The 24,798-nt window shown below is 34.7% G+C and overlaps 1 protein-coding gene across 3 annotated transcripts in view; it reads left to right on the top strand.

Annotated features, from left to right (window-relative positions):
• SPOCK3 (SPARC (osteonectin), cwcv and kazal like domains proteoglycan 3) overlaps positions 1-24,798 on the top strand; it is a 496,607-nt gene that overhangs the window by 152,760 nt on the left and 319,049 nt on the right. For 2 of the 3 annotated variants that reach the window (XM_055384117.2, XM_019025723.3), the window contains exon 3: positions 15,024-15,069. The exons of the other annotated variant lie outside the window; for it this stretch is intronic. In XM_055384117.2, the coding sequence (XP_055240092.2) occupies positions 15,024-15,069 (46 nt within the window). The remainder of the gene's footprint in view (positions 1-15,023; positions 15,070-24,798) is intronic. 3 annotated transcript variants of the gene reach the window in all.

The raw sequence follows: 24,798 nt of genomic DNA, 5'->3' as shown, positions 1-24,798 counted from the left end.
TTTGAAGCAACTTTCTTTTTTTCTAACTTAAAACCCATGTAATATAGAGATTGTCTTTCTGTACACAGGATTATTCTAAAGAGAATCTTGTTCTCTTAAAAATGTTCTGGTAGTTTGAGCTAAGATGCAATTAAATAAGAACATCTTGTGCATTTCCTTGAGTTTCATTTCTACACTTTTCATTTGGGCTATAGCTTTTTTTTCTGTTATGGGTGAGAGAACATTAGTGCAAAATAGTAGGCAATGCAGGATTATTTGCCTCTAAAGAATTTTGGTGTGTGTGTGTGTGTGTGTGTGTGTTTAGAATGATTATCCTTTGAAAAGTTATCTCTCTATATTTAATGAAATTATTATCCTTTTAAAACTGACATTTTCAAATCATAAAATAAATACTGAAGGAATCCCATTATTTTAGATGCATATATTATTTAGAGTCACTTAATATAAAATGAAATGAGAAATCTTCTGGTGCATTTCATCTGTACAATTTTTTGCTTCTTATTTTGATCTCAATTGACATATTTTAATGCAATGTCTAAAATATCAACTCAATTCCATGCATAGTTTTACACATAAGTCTCAGATTGCCAGATATTCATTTTAATCTCATGTGCAGACTTGACTGAATTATAGTAAACGTATATTTATTGGTATGTTTCTAAAAGGATATAAAAATTGCAAGCTAAGTTATTAAAAGAATATATAAAATTTAAAATGTTTCTAATTTTTAGCTTTTGATGGCTCAAATCACATCTTTTTGATTTTCTTGTTATACATTATTGCCTATTATATTGGCTAATGCAAAAAAATAGTTTCACAGTGGGTCATAAGCCTAATCAATTAGTGGACACCTAAGAAAATAGGCAGTTTGTACAGTTTTTTAAAATTGTTTATTTTGTAGATTATCATTATAAGGGATATTTGTGAACATACAGGGTACAATTTTTACATTGGTTTCCATTGCATAGAGTGTAAGCATTATTTAAAATCTACTGTGTGTAGTTCATTATAATTAGAGATGTAAATTCAAACTATATAATATTAGCTATGTTATAAAATTTTTCTGTGATTTATTTTTTAATATAATAGACTTTTCTTTTTTTTAGAACAGTTTTATGTTCCTAGCAATATCGAGCAAGCAGAAGGTACAGAGTTTTCCCACATACTCTCTGCCTCCAGTACTCAGGTCTCCCATGATCAACATCCCTACCAGAGTGATCACACTTTGTTACAATTGATAAACCTTCTGCACATATCATTAGCCTCCAAAATCTATAGTTTACATTATGGTTCACTGTTGATATTGTTCATTCTACTGGTTTGGACAAAAGTATAATGGCATGTATCCACCATTATAGTATGGCACTAAATAGTTTCCCTGTTCCCCAAATCCTCTGGGCTCTGCCTTATTCTTCTCCCCACCCAAACCCTGGCAACCATTGATCTTTTCATGCCTCCATAGTTTTACCTTTTCCAGAATGCCATACAGTTGGAATAATACAGTATACAGCCTTCATAGATTAACTTCTTTTGCTTAGTAATATGACATTAAAATACATTTCCCTCAATGTATTTTAATGGCTTGATATCTCTTTTCTCGTTAGTGCTGTGATTCATTTTAATGTAAGTTTTTAAATGTGCAAACATATTTATCTTCCATGGCTACATTTGTTGATAGCTGCTTGATGGGCGTAGATTAATGTAAGAGAGAAGAACAGATATATGTCCTAAATCACATACAAAATAGAAGTAAAATATTGACCAGATGTGGTGGTGTGCACTTGTAGTCCTAGCTACTTTCAAGGCTGAGGTGGGAAGATTTCTTGATCCCAGGAAGTCAAGGTTGCAGGGAGCTGTGGTCATGCTACTGAATTCCAGCCTGGGCATACAGTAAGACTTCATCTCTAAAACACACAAAGAAAAAAGCAAAATATTGTTATTGTTTTTATTTCCCTTTATCATAAGCAAAAATGATTTAAGTGTACTTTTCCCAGCTATCAAATTAACTGAAATATTCACAGCCTTTTGGAGATGTGACATTTTATTATTGGTTGAATTCATAGATTTTTATCAGAAATTGCAAACTTTGAGGCAGCAAGTCTGGGAGACACATCTCTAACTACATTTCTCTATGTCATAGAGATCAGTGTGGCTCAAAGGATGGTCCACAGATTGGTGCTGCTCTGTAACCCGAGTAGGATGGGTGCAGAAATTGAGTGTCAGCATTGAAAAAGCTTTCACAGCAACTTGACAGAAAAAATTATATATTGATTAATTCTAAAAGCAATGAATTTGCCTTTGTATTTTGCATGTCTTTTTTTATTTCAATTTTTAAGTGGTTAATTTTCTTGTATTTTGTAAAAGGTTTGTTCCATAATCGATTGGAAAAAAAAATAAAACTGGTTCCTCATGACAAATAGCTTTAGAAGCGCTGCCAAATAGTACAGGCATACACAGCGAAGTTTACTGAATTTGAAATTAAGCAAAATGAGTGCACAATAGGGCAACTTTAGTTAACAATAACTTATTGTTTATTTCAAAATAACTAAGAGTGGAAATGGAATGTTCCTAAACCAAAAATGATACATGCTTGAGGTGATGGATATTTCAATTTCCCCGATTTGATCGTTACACATTGTAAATTTGTATCAAAACATTATACATACTCTATGTATAACTATTATGTATCCATGAAAATTTTTTAAAGGAAATGAGTGAGATTTGACCTCTCTTTCTTTGAAAATCATGACAATAGAAAAAATGAAGTACTGTTTTTTCAAATGAGAGAAAGAGTTTCCAGAGATTTTCCAGCAACTCCTTGCCCTCCCTCTCTGGAAGAGAACCTCTAAAATGGCTGCCATGATCCCTACATTCTGGTATTCATGCTTTTGTGCTCAAATTTGGGCTAGTGACTCACTTCTCCAAAAACAATGCTATAGCGATAGGATGTCATTTTGAAATCAGCTTTAAAAAGAACATTCTATATTACCCATCCTCTCACGCTCTCTTGGAGTTCCCACAGTAAGGGAAGCCATGATGTGAGTTGCCCTGTGGAGAGGCACATGTGGCAAGGAACTTGAACTGAGCCAGCGAGAAACTGAAGCCCTCAGTTCAAAACTTAGCAAGAGACAAATCCTGCCCCCAAATACGTGAAGTATTCGTCAAGACTTCAGAAGAGCAGGCAGCCTTGGTCGACACCTTAGTTTCAGCCACGTGGAAGAGTTGCAGGCAGCAGCGTTCAACTAAACCATGCCCAGATTTCTGATACTCAGAAAGTGTAAGATAAATGTCTGTTGTTCTAAGCTGCTAAATTTTGGCATAATTTATTTTGTAGCTATACACAAGTGATAAATCTTTACTGAAAAAGGGGGTGAGTCACGTACTGCCACTGCAAACTCAAGTGGATTCCTGGGGAACTGTTGTTAGCTACTATCTTCCACATAACCCTTTACTGATTATTATAATTCTGTTTTAGCTTTCAGGTAAACTTGCTATTTTTTTTTTTTTTAGAAAGTGTGTTGATTATTTGGCAGTATTATTTTAGTGTTTTGAAAAAAGTGAAATCTAAAACTAAATATTGGGACAAACTCCAAGATATACACATTATACTAAATTTTTGAATAGTGCAAAGGGTGTTTTGAAAGTCTTCTGTTTATATAATTTTAAAGAGATAATAAAGGATATAATAGTCACAAAGCAAAGCTTTTAGATAAGAATGAATCATATTTTAGTTCAAAGATTTTAGAAGCCATGAACTATGAATGTAACACTGTTACTACAGGTAATAGCAACTATGCATCAGATTCTCAATTTATACATGTAGAAACCAAATAACAACAATGAAATAAATTAAAAATAGCATCTTAAAAACAAAAATCAAAACTCAGTGGGAACAAAACAGCTTTCAGTTTGTGTCTAAAAACAGATATGTTCAAAAAAGGTATTCAAAGGTATTAATCACAATAAAGGACTCAAAGGGAAATAATTAAAGTTCAGTTATAAATACGTCCTCCCTAATACCTAACCAGTATACAATATGAAAGAGCTTATTTTTGCTACTAGAGGGGAAAAAAAGCACAGAAATACATTCTTGACTCAATAATGAAACAATGAATGCACCATTTTTCAGGATAGTACTTTCTTAAAAAGATAACTATTATTTTACTTTCATTTATGATGACCGTTATTTATTTTATACAGTATTTAGTTGAAATTTTGAACAGCACTGTATTTTTGTTGACTCTATATGAAAATATTTAATCAGACGGACATGCATTTAACATTTTTATGTTATATAAATATATGTATTTATATTTGATGATATAATTAAACAGTCTTGTAAACTATATTCAATATTTAGCATTATAGATGATTTAAAATTATGAATTATGAACACTAAGATAATGTTATAAATATCAAATGTAAAATTATGGAAATACTATAAATATTTTTACATAATTAATATGATACAAATGTATTAATATTTATTGCACATATGGAAACATAAATTTTTACAAAGAATGCAAAATAAATATGGAAATATTGGTATTGTTATTTTGCTTAAGCAGTAAACAATATCTAAAGTTTTGATTTACTAATCTAAGAAGCATTCTAGGATTAGAAGCACATTTTTAGTACTTAGAGGCACTTGACCTTAATTTAGCCTTTGATTTTCATTTTAAATTGAGGATCATGAAAATGTGGAATAGATATTTGCAACCTGTGTCTAAAATTTTTTCTATATAGTACATCATAAAGCTTTTCATAATCTTATTTTCCTTGGCTTCAGAATACATATCGTGATTTCTTTTTCTAAAAATATGATAAATTCATCTGTAGATTGTATCCAAAGCTAGATGAGATACTGATGGTCAGAAAAGAAAAATAAAAGTACTTAGAAAATTTAGAGACATTAAGAATTGAGAATAGAATTATGCAAATTCTATTAACGTTCTTAAAATTAATGTTCTTTAAGAACAATAAATGTCTTCTCCATCTCAACAAAAGATTTATTGTTTCCTATATGGAAATAGAGAAGTATTCCATTAAATATTGCTTTCTCATTTTTTTAAGCCTTCTTTTGTGGGTGAAGTATAGGATGGTATAAGATAGTGTAGTAAAAGACCAGATACTGAATATTTTAAGCTTTTCGGGCCTTATGGCCTCAGTCATAACTACTGAACTCTGCTGTGGTAAGCACTAAAGCAGTTATAACATGTAAAAAAAGGGGTGTGGCTAATAAAACTTTATTTACAAAAACAACTTGTGGGCCTGGCCCGTAGGCCATCATGGCTGCTGACCTGTGGTATGCTGGAATGGTTTCAAATGAAGGTTTTGGGGCTATACTTCTGGGGTTCTAATTTCAAGAGTACTTCTAAATAGTTGTGTAAACTTTAGCAGATCGTGTAATCTCTCTTTGCTTCACTTTCCCATCTGTACAATGGGAGTGATAGAATCACTTACCTCTTGCAGATATTGAGAGTAAAGTGTTCAGAACAGTTCCTGGTACAGGGTGAGTGAGTAATACATTCAAGCTACTATTTTTATTAAATGTTTTTACATGTGTTAATGTCTTTATAGTTACAATGAAGATTCTTAATATTTAAAAGTTCTTACCACAATGAGATGCCATCTCACACCAGTTAGAATGGCGATCATTAAAATGTCAGGAAACAACAGATGCTGGAGAGGATGTGGAGAAATAGGAACCCCTTTACACTGTTGGTGGGAGTGTAAATTAGTTCAACCATTGTGGAAGACAGTGTGGCTATTCCTCAGGGATCTAGAACTAGAAATACCATTTGACCCAGCAATCCTATTACTGGGTATATACCCAAAGGATTATAAATCATGCTACTATAAAGACACATGCACACGTATGTTTATTGCAGCACTATTCACAATATCAAAGACTTGGGACCAAGCCAAATGTCCATCAGTAATAGACTGGATTAAGAAAATGTGGCACATATACACCATGGAATACTATGCAGCCATAAAACAAGATGAGTTCATGTCCTTTATAGGGACATGGATGAAATTGGAAACCATCATTCTCAGCAAACTCTCAGAAGGACAGAAAACCAAGCACCGCATGTTCTCAGTCATAGGTGGGAATTGAACAATGAGAACACATGAACACAGGATGGGGAACATCACACACCGGGGCCTGTCAGGGGGTCGGGGGCTAGGGGAGGGATAGCATTAGGAGAAACACCTAATGTAGATGACGAGTTGATGGGTGCAGCAAACCAACTTGGCACATGTATACCTATGTAACAAACCTGTACGTTGTGCACATGTACCTTAGAACTTAAAGTATAATAAAACAAACATACAAAAAGTTCTTAATTTATTTATTGAGGCAAAGTATTTCTTTGTGTCTTTCTCTGACATAAATGAATTATAAGTTTTGCATATCAATTTAAAACTAACCAGTACACATTCTCTATATATTCAGAGGGATTCTAACCTCAATTTTCAGAGACTTTCAGAGACAAATGAGGAATTGTCCCAATGGCACTGTCCTTTTGACACTATTTATTTTATTTATGTTTTTAATCTGTGGTAAGTCAGGGGGCATAAAATGCTCTGTAAAAAATAAAAGGCTCACCAAAGTGTTATAAATGAATTATTTCAGGATTCTAGGACACAACATGGAAAATGAGTGCTACCTGGGTAATAAATGTGACACTTGGGGGCTTGAAGCAGATAGTTTGTCTCATATAGATAATTCCTTTATACCCAGACAAAGCTTTACCTAATCTATTTTGTGATCAAATCATGTATTAAGTATTTCTACACAGGAAAGTTTCCTCTTTTGTGAAATTTATTGGCTTAACTGTTATGCTAGCCATTCTTCCCATAATAAGATGAGATGTGTAAATGAGATCATATATATGCCATAATATATAACCTATTTCAGAATAAAACAGATTGCCATTGCTATTTTTTAGCTTTAGAACTAGCAATACCTTATGATTTATCCAAGCTATCAAAATACAGGAAGCAATAAAAGTTAATTATAATAGGAAAATTCTAAAGTTTGGTTTTAGAGGGTTTGGGAGATTATAATCACATACTACAGAAATCATAGAAAATTTCCCTCCCAACTCCTTAGCATAGAGTTACAAAATCATTATATTATTTATATTTCTGTATAGATATACAAAGATTAACATAGTATTTGTCAATAAGTGGAACAATAGCATATTAAACTTTGCTTTGATTATGGAGATTTGAATGAAAATAAAATGGTTGTAGAAAGGTTAAAAATCTTCCCACAACTATAAATATTTGGCTGGTTGACCTACTCCTTGGGAAAAAGTAGGATCTTTCAGTGTGGGACTTCTGACCCAATCTTTTCTTTCCTGGAGAAGACTAGGGGCCCGAAATACTTTCTGTAATTTTTGTTGTGTTTGTAATTATGTTCTATTTGGGTGGAATTTGAGACTAGGACCTATTTTTCCACTTACTGGCTTGTGGAAAAAATAATTCAACAGTGATGGTTGTTGCTTTCAAGCGAGACTTAATAGAAACCAGTGGGTCAAGATTGCGGAGTTAGTCAGGAAAGTAAGTTTGGATTCAGAATAACTGATGGGTAGTAGGGGATGAATGAAAAATCCAGAAGGGAAAAGAAGCCAGTGGGTAAGAAGGAAAAACTCAGAGAAATATGGATGGAATACAGATTAGCATTCATATGCAGAGCCAAGTTGCTACATGATTCCTCAGGATTTTCTCTAAGATTCTTCTACAGGGTTACATAACCATTTTCTACGGCCAAAGCCAACATTTAGCATCAGGTACTCAGTAGGGGAATGACATTGGAAGGATTTGCGTGATTAATTACAGCAAAATCCTGTGAACAAGGGATTGTTTGGAGGTTCTGTATCTGTGTATCCAAAGATGCACTGTTATGAAAGACATGCTTGACCTGACTCAAGATCTTGTATATTTTTTTCATCTTAACCATTGACTAATTGTATGGCCTGGATACCTTCCAGCTAGTCATTGTTCTGCAACAAACCCGCCCACTATGAACCAGCCCAAAATGTAGTGGCTTAAAACCACAGTTTATTATTTTTATCTTATGATATCATGTTCTGACTTTCCTAGCTGGCTGCTTCTCGCTTTGAGTCTCTAAAGTGATGGCAGTAAAATGGATGCTGAGTTTTGAGTCAGTTAAAAGTTCAAAATGGTTCTCTCACATGGTTGGCAATTGATTTTGGATGTCATCTGGTAGCCCTGCTGGGGATATAGACAAATGGCTTCTCTATGTGGCTTGGGTTTCTCTTATGGTGGTTGGATGAAAGGTTTCTCATGAACTAGCACGAGAATGTCCTGAATGCCATTCTGCCACATATTATTAGTCACGCAAGCCATAAAACCATATGCTATTCAAAGGGAGGAGGATGAAAATTCATCTTTTGTTATGAGTAAGTAGCAGGATGAATATGCAGTGAGGAAAGCCATTGATAAAGGCCATCTTTGGAGATCATCTATTTCTATACAACAGAAGCTTTGGATTCTTTATCTCTAGGAAGAACTAGGTGATACTTCAGATACCTTGGGAAATGAAATTTTTGGGTTCCTATGTCCTATATCAACATGTTTATAAGTTAGGTTCACCATGAAGACTTCTCACTAGCAACATTTCAGATTTATTTGTTTTCTCTTCTTGCTCCCATCATGCTTTGAATAGGTTTCTCTTTACATACTTAGTCCATTCTGAATGCATCTGGCTTTCACATTAGATTCCGAGCTCCTTGAAGTCACAAGCTGTGTACCACTCAATTTTCTTTTTCCTTAGAATCTACTGGAGCACAATAAATATTTACTGGAACAGTTGAAAAAAATAAAATCATAAGTCTGATATGACACTGGAAGATTAATAAGGTCATAATTTATATGCATTTGGCATCAGAAGTCAAGGGTCAGGGGTCACAATGGAATGATCAAAAATCTGCTTTCTAACCACCTATTCCAAATATTATAATCTTCCTAAAATATACCATATATTTTATTCAAAATTTTTGTTTTTACATGATATAATTTAATAAATATATTCATTTGTAGCATCATAATGATTGATGACAATTACTAGAATGTTTTCCTGGCTATAAAAATAATTAGTGCCATTTTAAAATGCATATTGTGAACTGGAGCTATATTAATAGTTTGTATACATTAATTTAATATTTACAAAGCTTAACAACATTAGTATTAGTCTCAATTTTCAGAAAATAAAATTGGAAGTCAGAGTTGAAATATCAGAGTAAATGGTAGCTATAGGGTTCAAGTTTAGACTTTTCTTCTTCTAAAAGCTTGGTCTTTTCCCTGATGTTCTGTTATTCCTTACTGTTTGGTTTCTTTGATATTTATTTTTCATTCTAATATATTAATTGAAACGGTTAAGCTAAAATTTGAATATTTGTTCCAGGACAAATTCATCCTTAGATCTTCATAATTATTCTTTTTAGCATTTTATTAAATTTTTATTTTTTCATCCTAACTTAATTGAAATTGGAGCCAATTGTTATGTGAACGAGATCACTCATTAAACAGTGAGGTATTCATTTTGGGGACAAGAAGAAAAATGACATTTTAAACATTTTAAACAGTGATACATTAATGAAATACAATTAATAAGTATTAACATAATAAAATGTAATTCTGAATGCCTTACAGTAAACAATGTAACATCAATTGGGACCCTGTGAATTAAAAAGAAAAAAGTAAGACAGTACTATTGTAAAAGCCTGTCTCCTTTTTGGGTGTAGTATAGCATTGATGCTATTACTTTAAGGGAGAATATTGCTAAGATGTTCATTTTAATAATAAAGTGTCAGTAAATATAGTTGGCAGTACCATAGCTGAATCTAATGTTGGTTTTTATGTATTTCAATTGGATGACTCTATACAGAGGTCTTATATGAAATCCTAGATAGTTTGACATCAGACTTCAGGTAAGAAAGTGAAATGCTATAGGAATATTATTAGCTAAACTCTTTTCATATAGATTGACCAGAATATTCTATACCCCACCCAGAACTGGACAGTCATATTTGCTTAGAATATGGGCATAGTGTAACAAAAATAGTTACCATTGATAATCATCACTTTGACATTCATTTCGTATTTGAAGTGTGTCTTCAAAAGCATTATCCTCTGTCTCACTTTATAATGATGTGATCTTTTTATAGCAGTTAACATAAATAGCAAAATAGTTGTGAAAATATACAACAAAATTGCGTTCAGTAGACTTCAATAGTGTCTCTGTTTAGTAGTATTTAAAAGTGTGGTGCTTTGTAAACTTTTTTTTAAACATAGATTTTAGTAAGATTTTATTGCCGAAACAGCTCTTCATAGCCGCTGGGATGACTTAAATGGCTTAATAATGGCTAACATAATGCCTGAGTATTACTCTTTTTATGTTCATCTGTAGGCATTTATGGAGCTTTTGGGCATCAAGATCTCCTATTCCCAACTGATTCTGTATCAAACTCTGTGAGGATGCTTAAGCAATCTCTGACCTAGTTCTGTGCCAATCCAAATTATTCCTTCAGACAATGGGAGAGTTTATCAGTACAGATGTAGCTGTGTGGACACAAATGAACCAAACAGTTGACCTTTCCATGTAAGCTTATCCTTCCGACCCACTTCACCTGTACAAAGCCTAGTTGTAACCAGTTATTGGAACAGGAAACCAGCTTCTCTATACTGGGTGTGGTGTTTATTTACACTGATCACCTTTCTGAACTTATATTCTGTATTTGTAAGAAAATAGAAATGTAGTCAGATATATTTGTATGTTATTTATTATAGCTAAATATGATAAATAATATAAAGGCATAGAGCATGGACATATGACAGCATAGTTATATAAATGACAGTAAGTCGATACCAAAGAGTATTATATAGCCATTAAATATTTTGGTGAAAAAAACCCATACAGTTGTAAAGTGTTCTTAATAAAATATTACACAAAAATCTGCATTTAAAATTGAATGTTTAATATACTTTCAATATTATATTTGTGGAGAAAATCTGTTACTAGTAGCAGTACTTTGTTGTAAGATATTTTGATTCATTTGTCTTTATTTACCAACAACTCTACATCAGCTGTCTTCAAATGAGTGAATTTTTCTTCCAGAGGATACTTGGCAATAACTTGTTACACTTCCCTTTTGTCACACCTTGTAGTAGTATCCCCACCGGTATCTCATGAGTAGAAGCAGAGGATGGTACTAAATAGCGAGCAGTGCACACAATAGTCTCCCTACCCCTAACACAACAAATAATTATCTGGCTCAAAATATCAATAATGCCAAGGCTGAGAAACTATGCTCTACAATACATAGGTGTGCTCAATAAAGTGCACATATATTTTATTTAAAATTAGTGAAAAAGATGCAACATTAAAACCACAAAGAAAAAGACAGTTTAAACAATAAAACACATAAACCCAATTTTTATGTAGACTTTATTTTGTGGAAAACTTACAGTTATTATTTCTGTAAGTACAAGAAGTAGGCAGTGGTTTAATATTAAATTCTAATGGTGTCTGTAACTCACTCCGTAAGTTTTTGAACATATGTGACAATAATCCAACTTTGCCTCTTGAAACATTCAGGATTGATTTCAGTCGTTTAAACCCAGAATTTCTCCAATTGAGGGCAACTCTTATAGTTGTTTTCTAAATCCCTGGTTGGCTTATTTTGGATATAAATTGAAGCCTGAGAACAACCAATATTCACACAAATGTTTTGAAACAAAAGAAATTGCGCCTGAATGAACACTTATGTGAAAATACTTTTATTTCTCATCCTGGCAAAATTCCTAAGATTTAATGAGGTGAAACTATTTTTTTGTTTTTTTTGTTTGTTTGTTTTAATTTAAAGAAAACAAGTCTAGTGATGTGAGAACACAAAGAATATGTCTAAAAATGGCTTAGTAGTGGGACTACTTTGCATTTCCATCATATATATGTCTGATCCCCACAGTGGCCAGGCTTCGAGATTGCCCTTGACATAACCAGGAAAACCAAGTTCATGTTTTACAATTGTGATTATAGGTTTTTATATAGCTGTGGTCCCAAACGAACCAAGCTTGACCATATTATTCTGAAGGAAGATCATTAAATGTGGTTGAGGTTAGATTTTAAAATTATATTCTTTTTAAATATACATTCCCCTAATTCCTGCTCATCTATGCAGGTGTTCAGTGTTGCAAACACTATGAGCTGTGTGAAACATGCTTCTTTGACATCATCTGACTTCAGTGCTAACAATGTCAGTTCTACACGTTTTCCACCTTCTTGGGCTCTGTGATGTTTACATGAATAGAGTCACTATTACAATAAAACTTAGCCACATCATTTTAGATGTTGCCACTGGTAGCTGTACCATGTCAGTACAGTCTGAGATGACAGCAAAAACGTTTTTTCTTCTTGCATTTACTATAGCAATAAATGTAGGTATTTAAAAATCTGCTGCGTTTGACTTTTTTTTTTTTTTTTTTTGGAGAGGGCATTGGATTTGAAAATAGGAGGAGGAGTTGTTTATGGCTGTTTGTAAGAAATCAGAAAAACAAAGGATTTGGTGAGCAGTAATGACAGCTTGTCCATGGTGTTGTCCAAAGACACTGACAGACATAAACTTGACCCTTATGAGTAGCTATTAAGATTTAGCACCTCCTTTATTCCAGATACTGTGCTGGCATTTTACACATTTGATAACTAATCGCAATATCTCCCCCTCAAATAGGTAGATATTATTTTTCCAACTTTCATCACAGGAATCTGAGGATAGTCTAGGCCATCATCTTTTCTAAAGTGATGCAGCTAATAAGTGGTAGAGCCAGACTTAAAATTCTGGTTTGCCCGTCTCCAAATCCATCACTCACGTGTGCATGTCTAGCTTTCTGTTCTGCTTCAGGAGAGGGCTAAAACTGTAGCTGCCCAATTCCTCCCCATGCTTGGAATGAATCATAGTCATCATCCTCAAATAGTAAGATACATTTTTAAAAATAAAAGATATTAAATGAGTATGTTACGTTGCTCAGCTCAAGTTTTGAGACATTTAGTGGAGTAATTTAATTTGAAAGTCTAATTTTCCAAGAATTGTATCATGCTATAATTGTATTTAAAAATATTTTAAAGACAATACTTAATCAGTGTTTATTTAATTATCCAGTAGCATTATCCTTTCTTAATCTAATCCTAGACAATTTAGTGGAAAATCTATGTGTATAGATTGCTATAATTTGCCCTCCTCTTAATATAACCCTATCTGGACATAAATATATCAACTACAGTGATGTCATTTTTTTCTTTTTGTTTCATTTTTTAAAAAATTTGAAGTTGGTGGGGTGCAATTACAGAAGGTAGTGATTAATTGTTAGTCACATTAAAAAAACTTCTGAAACAGTTTAAAATTTTCATAAATAAATTAAAGGATTGCATTTATTTCTATGATTGAAGTCAGTGTTACATTTTCTTCCTTATACAGTGGAGACACTAAAAAAGAGGCTAGAAAGAAGATTCAAAAAAGGAAGATAAGTCATTATATAAAAATGATAATTGCACTCATATGTTTATCACAGCACTATTCAGAACCGTAAATATATTAGATTTAATCTAACTGCCCATCAGCAGTTGATTGGATAAAGAAAATGAAATACTATTCAGCCATAAAAGGGAATGAAATTATGTCTTTTGCCTCAATGTGGGTGGAACTGAAGGCCATTATTTTAAGTGAAACAACTCAGAAAGAGAAAGTCAAATACCTCATGTTCTCACTTGTAAGTAGGAGCTAAATAATGTGTACACATTGACATAGAGTATGAAATAATACACGAGATACTTGGAAGGGTGGGATGGTGTGAGGGGTGAAAGCTGAGAAATTACTTAATGGGAACAATGTACACTATTCAGGCGATGGTTACACTACAAGCGGAGACTTCACCACTATGTGATATTCATGTAGCAAAACCACATTTATACCCCTTACATTGATACAAAGAGAAAGAATCTCTGCTGACCCATTTTGAATTCTGTAGCTTCTGTAGCTTTCCAATTAACTGACTTGAGTGGGTCTAACAGTTTAGAGCTTGGAAATGTTACGGCTTCACCATGATGTGCTACTCTCTTTCGGCAGATTACCATAGTGACAACAGTATGTTAATTTCAACAGTGATATCTTTTTAATTTATAATAAAATATGATATTAATGAGGAATTTTATAAGGCTTTTAGAGTGGTAAAAACAGTAAATAAATAGACATAGTCTATTTGGCCCTACTTTTAAAAATTCTTTTCAGTATACATTGCCCTACATTTGTGCTGTACTGTCATATTTACTAAGTATATTGCAAATATATTGCATTGATTCTTTTCCATATTAAAGAATTAAACTTTAGGCAGGACTTAATTAGGTGTGCATTCTTTTCAACCTCTAGATTGCATTTTGATGAACTTCTTAGATATTCGATTAGCAAGAGAATGATTTGCATAAAGCATATTTACACTCCATGGGCCACTGCAGAATCACTTGGTATTTTCCCTGCTAAATTAATAGTTCCACTTACTGTTGTACTAGGGGACAATGAAGTTGTATAATTGGAAACTGGTAAGACACTTTATAGCTTATTAGCTTTAGGTAATTATCTGCATGTTATATTATGCACTGAATTGTAATTGAAAATATTGCATTGTAATATTTAGGAGAAGTGGCAACCAAAAATAGTTAAATTGTTATAGTAACCATTGACTTGCAATGAAAATGAACAGGTTTATTGAAAGACATTTCTGTAACTTGAAAACAGTGTGTTCCTTTTTGATAACTATTCTTTTTCTCTTGTTTCTTTTTTATTTTTATTTATTTATTTTATAATTTGCTGCTTGCCATTGCAGGAAGTAGAGGTTTGTATACAGCTTCTGTGTTTCATATTTAATTTTAGATTTTATATGAACAGTTGCATTTTAATTACTCATATACACTCAATTCACATTATTTTCCCCCTTAGGATGATTATTTCCGCACTTGGAGTCCAGGAAAACCCTTCGATCAGGGTAAGAATCTAACTATTTTAAAATAAAAACCTTTACATGTTCATAATCATTGTACTTTTAGAAATGATATTTATTGTCTGGTTAGGCTTGAAAATACTAAATAGAAGAGCTTACATGAATGGAAAAATTTGTGCAATAATTACTTACATTTCAGCATAATATTTTTAGAAGTAAGCTAATTAGTTATCATGATTATGTCAGGATGTCTTTTATTTTTAGATACATGTTTTAGATGACTGATTTGGGCTTCTGAACCTTAGCAGGTTTATTTTTATCAGTAGATACAAGTCACTTCATCCAGTTTTCAAGTACATTCACTGGGCAATAGATTTATTTGTACAAACTTTTAAAACACATGGCTTTTTTTTTTGCCTCTTTTCCAATTAATAAAAGGTTTCCTTTAAGACTAGTAAATTAGTAATTAGACTCAGCTGGGGTCTTAACAAGCCCCAAAAGGAAACGTGTTATACAAAATTAGGGCTTCCCCACCTCCTTTCAAACAGTTTGCAATTCTGATTAACTTACTTTTAAAAGGAAAACAGGAAATAGGGATGAAAATGAAAATACTTCTACATGTGCAATGAGAATGGACACATCAAGCCCCAAGCAATCATAGTTACATAAATGACTAAAGAGATTTGTTTACTAAAGTTCACATTTAAAAAGTATCTTACTTTTAAAGTTTCTTTTTGTAACTTTCTGTAGTCTCTGCAAAGTAGAAAAAAAATTTTCTGCTTTACATAGAGTATATAGTAACCGTGCAAAAGATATTACTTTGTGAAGTAGTCAGACTTAAAAATAGAAGTTTTTGTAAGAGTGTTTAGTAAGTGATTAGATGATGAAGACACAATATGTTATTTAAAGGAGCTCAGAGTATTTTGCTATGTTACCAGATTTTTACTTAATATTTGGGGTGACTGCTACAACAACCAAGCTCTATGAGTGAGAAACCACCTGTGTGGACCTAGACATAGACCATCATCAACACTGGTATTAACATGGAGTCTGAAACAGTCATTCAAATCTAATATCTTCTTAAAACGACTTTTTTCTGATATATTTCATTTGATTTCACTATTATCCAGTGTTTGTTTGTGAGATCAGCATTTTAAAATTCTAAAAGAGTTAATTTTGAATTTGTTACTAATAAGTCAAGCCAATGCTCTAAAACACAGGCAATAAAAAAATAATGACATACAGACAGAGATGTAATTTACTGGCTTTCCTGGGAAATGAATTTTTATGATAGAATCACAAACCTTGTAAAACGGGTGTTAGCTATGGAATTTGTCATACTTGGTGCATCCAGTTATAATAAAGATGCTTTTATTTTCCTTTATGTGTGCATGACAATGTGTTGAATTGCAATTTATCTCTCATAAAAAAAGAATGCTATTTGAGAGTCTTCCAAACAATTAATGATACAAGATTGATTTGCTTTAATATTAAGAGAGGTTTTTAACCTACTAACTTAAAAATATTATGTTTATCAGGCAGGGATAAGCTTGTGACATGATAATAGCTAATGTTTATGAAGAATGTCCTATTTTGAGTCACTACTCCAAGTGTTTGATATATATTACTTAATTTAGTTGTTATAACCCTGCAAGGCAGATGAAGAAGTTAAGATATTGAAAGCAGTTAGTTAAGCTCCTGCTCAGGTTATATTCCCACAGTGTGGCAGAGTGGAGATTTAGATTCAGTCAGTCTGAACCCCCAAACCTGTTTCCTAACTGCTATGCAGTATTACCACTCATATGATAACACTAACAAGAAATAATGGCATCCCAATGATATTTTGAAGTTTATGCTTTAAAAATGCACATTTACATGAACAAAGCTTTATTTCCATATGTTAAAACAGTATTTTTTAGACTATCCGATCTCAAGTTTTGATTTCTTGAACATATATAGTTGATAAACATGTAAGAAAGTTTTGTATCAAAAAATAAAAATCGAACAAAAATTAGATTGAGATATGTGTATTTGTTTTTGGCTTTGAGTCAAATTGACCAACCTAGTTGTAGACCACACTGAGGAGTGAGCAAAATAATCCTATTTCCATCTAAATAGTGTCCGTCATCTAGATAGAAAAGACATGAGATGTATTCATTTCTAGTATGTTTCTTGCTTTTTTTGGTGACAGACTCTTCCTTCAATTATTATTTTCTTTTTTGTTTGTTTTTTCTTTTTTTTTTTCTGTGCCTGGTTTATTTTACTTAACATAATGACCTCCAGTTCCATCCAAGTTGCAAATGACAGGATCTCATTCTTTTTATGGCTGAATAGTACTCCATTGTGTTCAAGTCCTACATTTTCTTTCTTTTTTTAAATTTTATTATTATTATACTTTAAGTTTTAGGGTACATGTGCACAATGTGCAGGTTAGTTACATATGTATACATGTGCCATGCTGGTGTGCTGCACCCATTAACTCGTCATTTAGCATTAGGTATATCTCCTAAAGCTATCCCTCCCCACTCCGCCACCCCACAACAGTCCCCAGAGTGTGATGTTCCCCTTCCTGTGTCCATGTGTTCTCATTGTTCAATTCCCACCTATGAATGAGAATATGTGGTGTTTGGTTTTTTGTTCTTGCGATAGTTTACTGAGAATGATGATTTCCGATTTCATCCATGTCCCTATAAAGGACATGAACTTATCATTTTTATGGCTGCATAGTATTCCATGGTGTATATGTGCCACATTTTCTTAATCCAGTCTATCCTTGTTGGACATTTGAGTTGGTTCCAAGTCTTTGCTATTGTGAATAGTGCTGCAATAAACATACGTGTGCATGTGTCTTTATAGCAGCATGATTTATAGTCCTTTGGGTATATACCCAGTAATCGGATGGCTGGGTCAAATGGTATTTCTAGTTCTAGATCCCTGAGGAATCGCCACACTGACTTCCACAATGGTTGAACTACTTTACAGTCCCACCAACAGTGTAAAAGTGTTCCTATTTCTCCACATCCTCTCCAGCACCTGTTGTTTCCTGACTTTTTAATGATTGCCATTCTAACTGGTGTGAGATGGTATCTCATTGTGGATTTGATTTGCATTTCTCTGATGGCCAGTGATGGTGAGCATTTTTTCATGTGTTTTTTGGCTGCATAAATGTCTTCTTTTGAGAAGTGTCTCTTCATGTCTTTTGCCCACTTTTTGATGGGATTGTTTGTTTTTTTTCTTGTAAATTTGTTTGAGTTCATTGTAGATTCTGGATATTAGCCCTTTGTCAGATGAGTAGGTTGTGAAAATTTTCTCCCATTCTGTAGGTTGCTTGTTCACTCTGATGGTAGTTTCTTTTGCTGTGCAGAAGCTCTTTAGTTTAATTAGATCCCATTTGTCAATTTTGGCTTTTGTTGCCACTGCTTTTGGTGTTTTAGACATGAAGTCCTTGCCCATGCCTATGTCCTGAATGGTATTGCCTAGGTTTTCTTCTAGGGTTTTTATGGTTTTAGGTCTAATGTTTAAGTCTTTAATCCATCTTGAATTAATTTTTGTATAAGGTGTAAGGAAGAGATCCAGTTTCAGCTTTCTACATATGGCTAGCCAGTTTTCCCAGCACCATTTATTAAATAGGGAATCCTTTCCCCATTGCTTGTTTTTCTCAGGTTTGTCAAAGATCAGATAGTTGTACATATGCGGCATTATTTCTGAGGGCCCTGTTCTGTTCCATTGATCTATATCTCTGTTTTGGTACCAGTACCAAGCTGTTTTGGTTACTGTAGCCTTGTAGTATAGTTTGAAGTCAGGTAGCGTGATGCCTCCAGCTTTGTTCTTTTGGCTTAGCATTGACTTGGCGATGCGGGCTCTTTTTTGGTTCCATATGAACTTTAAAGTAGTTTTTTCCAATTCTGTGAAGAAAGTCAATGGTAGCTTGATGGGGATGGCATTGAATCTATAAATTACCTTGGGCAGTATGGCCATTTTCACGATATTGATTCTTCCTACCCATGAGCATGGAATGTTCTTCCATTTGTTTGTATCCTCTTTTATTTCATTGAGCAGTGGTTTGTAGTTCTCCTTGAAGAGGTCCTTCACGTCCCTTGTAAGTTGGATTCCTAGGTATTTTATTCTCTTTGAAGCAATTGTGAATGGGAGTTCACTCATGATTTGGCTCTCTGTTTGCCTGTTATTAGTGTATAAGAATGCTTGTGATTTTTGTACATTGATTTTGTATCCTGAGACTTTGCTGAAGTTGCTTATCAGCTTAAGGAGATTTTGGGCTGAGACAATGGGGTTTTCTAGATATAAAATCATGTCATCTGCAAACAGGGACAATTTGACTTCCTCTTTTCCTAATTGAACACCCTTTATTTCCTTGTCCTGCCTAATTGCCCTGGCCAGAACTTCCAACACTACGTTGAATAGGAGTGGTGAGAGAGGGCATCCCTGTCTTGTGCCAGTTTTCAAAGGGAATGGTTCCAGTTTTTGCCCATTCAGTATAATATTGGCTGTGGGTTTGTCATAGATAGCTCTTATTATTTTGAGATATGTCCCACCGATACCGAATTTACTGAGAGTTTTTAGCATGAAGAGTTGTTGAATTTTGTCAAAGGCCTCTTCTGCATCTATTGATAATCATGTGGTTTTTGTCTTTGGTTCTGTTTATATGCTGGATTACATTTATTGATTCGTGTATATTGAACCAGCCTTGCATCCCAGGGATGAAGCCCACTTGATCATGGTGGATAAGCTTTTTGTTGTGCTGCTGGATTTGGTTTGCCAGTATTTTATTGAGGATTTTTTGCATCAATATTCATCAAGGATATTGGTCTAAAATTCTCTTTTTTGGTTGTGTCTCTGCCCGGCTTTGGTATCAGGATGATGCTGGCCTCATAAAATGACTTAGGGAGGATTCCCCCTTTTTCTATTGATTGGAATAGTTTCAGAAGGAATGGTACCAGTTCCTCCTTGTACCTCTGGTAGAATTCGGCTGTGAATCCGTCTGGTCCTGGACTCTTTTTGGTTGGTAAGCTATTGAATATTGCCACAATTTCACAGCCTGTTATTGGTCTATTCAGAAAGTCAACTTCTTCCTGGTTTAGCCTTGGGAGAGTGTATGTGTCGAGGAATTTATCCATTTCTTCTAGATATTCTAGTTTATTTGCGTAGAGGTGTTTGTGGTATTCTCTGATGGTAGTTTGTATTTCTGTGGGATCAGTGGTGATATCCCCTTTATCATTTTTTATTGCCTCTATTTAATTCTTCTCTCTGTTCTTCTTTGTTAGTCTTGCTAGCGGTATATTGATTTTGTTGATCCTTTCAAAAAACCAGCTCCTGGATTCATTAAATTTTTGAAGGGTTTTTTATGTCTCTATTTCCTTCAGTTCTGCTCTGATTTTAGTTATTTCTTTCCTTCTGCTAGCTTTTGAATGTGTTTGCTTTTGCTTTTCTAGTTCTTTTAATTGTGATGTTAGGGTGTCAATTTTGCATATTTCCTGCTTTCTCTTGTGGACATTTAGTGCTATAAATTTCCCTCTACACACTGCTTTGAATGTGTCCCAGAGATTCTGGTATGTTGTGTCTTTGTTCTCGTTGGTTTCAAAGAACATCTTTATTTCTGCCTTCATTTCATTATGTACCCGGTAGTCATTCAGGAGCACGTTGTTCAGTTTCCATGTAGTTGAGTGGTTTTGAGTGAGTTTCTTATTCCTGAGTTCTATTTTGATTGCACTGTGGTCTGAGAGACAGTTTGTTATAATTTCTGATCTTTTACATTTGCTGAGGAGAGCTTTACTTCCCAGTATGTGGTCAATTTTGGAATAGGTGTGGTGTGGTGCTGAAAAAAATGTATATTCTGTTGATTTGGGGTGGAGAGTTCTGTAGATGTCTATTAGGTCCTCTTGGTGCAGAGCTGAGTTCAATTCCTGGGTATCCTTGTTAACTTTCTGTCTCATTGATCTGTCTAATGTTGACAGTGGGGTGTTAAAGTCTCCCATTATTATTGTGTGGGAGTCTAAGTATCTTCGTAGGTCACTCGGGACTTGCTTTATGAATCTGGGTGCTCCTGTATTGGATGCATATATATTTAGGATAGTTAGCTCTTCTTGTTGAATTGATCCCTTTACCATTATGTAATGGCTTTCTTTGTCTCTTTTGATCTTTGTTGGTTTAAAGTCTGTTTTATCAGAGACTAGGATTGCAAGCCCTGCCTTTTTTTGTTTTCCATTTGCTTGGTAGATCTTCCTCCATCCTTTTATTTTGAGCCTATGTGTGTCTCTGCATGTGAGATGGGTTTCCTGAATACAGCACACTGATGGGTCTTGACTCTTTATCCAATTTGCCAGTCTGTGTCTTTTAATTGGAGCATTTAGTCCATTGACATTTAAAGTTAATATTGTTATGTGTGAAATTGATCCTGTCATTATGATGTTAGCTGGTGATTTTGCTCGTTAGTTGATGCAGTTTCTTCCTAGCCTCGATGGTCTTTACAATTTGGCATGGTTTTGCAGTGGCTGGTACCGGTTGTTCCTTTCCATGTTTAGTGCTTCCTTCAGGAGCTCTTTTAGGGCAGGCCTGGTGGTGACAGAATCTCTCAGCATTTGCTAGTGTGTAAAGTGTTTTATTTCTCCTTCAATTATGAAGCTTAGTTTGGCTGGATATGAAATTCTGGGTTGAAAATTCTTTTCTTTAAGAATGTTGAATATTGGCCCCCACTCTCTTCTGGCTTGTAGAGTTTCTGCCAAGAGATCCACTGTTAGTCTGATGGGCTTCCCTTTGTGGGTAACCTGACCTTTCTCTCTGGCTGCCCTTAACATTTTTTCCTTCATTTCGACTTTGGCAAACCTGACAATTATGTGACTTGGAGTTGCTCTTCTCAAGGAGTATCTTTGTGGCGTTCTCTGTATTTCCTGAATCTGAATGTTGGCCTGCCTTGCTAGATTGGGGAAGTTCTCCTGGATAATATCCTGCAGTGTGTTTTCCAACTTGGTTCCATTCTCCCCATCACTTTCAGGTACTCCCATCAGACGTAGATTTGGTCTTTTCACATAGTCCCATATTTCTTGGAGGCTTTGTTCATTTCTTTTTATTCTTTTTTCTCTAAACTTCCCTTCTCGCTTTATTTCATTCATTTCATCTTCCATCACTGATACCCTCTCTTCCAGTTGATCGCATCGGCTCCTGAGGCTTCTGCATTCTTCAGGTAGTTCTCGAGCCTTGGCTTTCAGCTCCATCAGCTCCTTTAAGTACTTCTCTGTATTGGTTATTCTAGTTATACATTCGTCTAAATTTTTTTCAAAGTTTTCAACTTCTTTGGCTTTGGTTTGAATTTCCTCCTGTAGCTCGGAGTAGTTTGATCGTCTGAAGCCTTCTTCTCTCAACTCGTCAAAGTCATTCTCCATCCAGCTTTGTTCCGTTGCTGGTGAGGAGCTGTGTTCCTTTGGAGGAGAAGAGGTGCTCTGCTTTTTAGAGTTTCCAGTTTTTCTGTTCTGTTTTTTCCCCATCTTTGTGGTTTTATCTACTTTTGGTCTTTGATGATGGTGATGTACAGATGGGTTTTCAGTGTGGATGTCCTTTCTGTTTGTTAGTTTTCCTCCTAACAGACAGGACCCTCAGCTGCAGTTCTGTTGGAGTTTGCTAGAGGTCCACTCCAGACCCTGTTTGCCTGGGTACCAGCAGCGGTGGCTGCAGAACAGCGGATTTTCATGAACTGCGAATGCTGCTGTCTGATCGTTCCTCTGGAAGTTTTGTCTCAGAGGAGTATCCGTCCATGTGAGGCGTCAGTCTGCCCCTACTGGGGGGTGCCTCCCAGTTTGGCTGCTTGGGGGTCCACGGTCAGGGACCCACTTGAGGAGGCAGTCTGCCCATTCTCAGATCTCCAGCTGCATGCTGGGAGAACCACTGCTCTCTTCAAAGCTGTCAGACAGGGACATTTCAGTCTGCAGAGGTTACTGCTGTCTTTTAGTTTTTCTATGCCCTGCCCCCAGAGGTGGAGCCTACAGAGGCAGGCAAGCCTCCTTGAGCTGTGGTGGGCTCCACCCAGTTCAAGCTTCCCGGCTGCTTTCTTTACCTAAGCAAGCCTGGGCAATGGCGGGCTGCCTCCCCCTGCCTCACTGCAGCCTTGCAGTTTGATCTCCGACTGCTGTGCTAGCAATCAGCGAGACTCCATGGGTGTAGGACCCTCTGAGCCATGTGCGGGATATAATCTCCTGGTGCGCCGTTTTTTAAGCCCATCGGAAAAGCGCAGTATTGGGGTGGGAGTGACCCGATTTTCCAGGTGCTGTCTGTCACCCCTTTCTTTGACTAGGAAAGGGAACTCCCTGACCCCTTGCACTTCCAGAGTGAGGCAACGCCTCGCCCTGCTTTGGCTCACGCACGGTGCACTGCACCCACTGTCCTGCACCCACTGTCTGACACTCCCTAGTGAATGAACCTGGTACCTCAGATGGAAATGCAGAAATCACCCATCTTCTGTGTTGCTCACGCTGGGAGCTGTAGACTGGAGCTGTTCCTATTTGGCCATCTTGGCTCACCTCTCAAGTATTATTTTCAAAAGCTTATTGATGTATTGAACATAAAATCATTTAAAAGACTTTTTATGAGTATTTTTAGTTTTTAATTTACCATATTTTTCACTAAATTATGGACATCCATATGAGATCACTATAAGTTGATTTTCCCCTATTTCATTTGTAAGAGGTTTGCATGTTTTCTAAAAAAAGTGAAGAAAATGTTACATTGTCATTATATTTTTATACTGATATTTATACTATTTTAACAATATATCCATTTAAAGTTATCTTTTACTTCAATTTCTATAGAATGCACCATAAAGCATGCAGAAATTAAAGTATCACCAATGAAAATGTTAATTAATATTTTATAGTATGAATGGTGTAAATTCTCAGCACAAAACTCCTTTCTACATATGCATACCAATACATACATACATACGTAAACATATCGATTACATATTTACACTTGGACAGACACATTTACACTTGCAAATTTGCTTCTAGATAAAATCAACTAATTGTTCGTGTACACCTGATCTACCTTTTGGTTTAACCATGACATATTTTTCATCTCATTTAAGTTTCTTTTAATCAATCATTTTTCCAGTTTCTTTATGTTTTACCACTAAAACAGTAAGAGTTTTGGGGAAATAAAATGTTTTCAAATGAGCTTAAGTAAAAACTATTTTGATGATGGTAATCTGCTGCAAAGTGAGCTAAAGCATGCCAATACCAACAATATATTGGTCTGGGCATCTCCACACTGATTTTTCTGTGATATTACTTCTCTTCATTAGTGCAGTTAATCATGAGTTGACATGACAGAAATTACCTGAAAAATTGTTTTGATGAGGACATACATCTTGAATAAGGCATAAAATGTATATGCTTTGCTACATTTACTGTGATAAATAAACTGAAGGGAAAATGCATGTCTGAACCTAGGTGGTAGCGTGATAAAGATTTTAAACAATTTAATCAATGCTTTAGATGAATGTGCTGTAGCTCTCAAAAATAAATATTCACATCTTTCCATTCACTGTGTTAAATGTGCCTTGTTTGTGGTCATAAATTGATATTGGTGTGTAACGGATACATCAGTAAAGTTCCTAGCAGTGAATCTTGACAGTTGCTCAGAGAATCTGCTTGAACTGAGGTACCCTATCTACAAGGATCACCTTTTATTTAAGTGTTATTTTCTCCAGCACACGATAAATATCATAAATCTCTAGGTGTCCTAAGGTGAAAGATTTAGAAGGAAAAT

Source organism: Gorilla gorilla, chromosome 3 (assembly GCF_029281585.2).
Source record: "Gorilla gorilla gorilla isolate KB3781 chromosome 3, NHGRI_mGorGor1-v2.1_pri, whole genome shotgun sequence".
NCBI classification, from domain to species: domain Eukaryota; kingdom Metazoa; phylum Chordata; class Mammalia; order Primates; family Hominidae; genus Gorilla; species Gorilla gorilla.
Note: the sequence above shows the minus strand (reverse complement) of the source record. Positions and strands in the feature narration are given on the sequence as shown.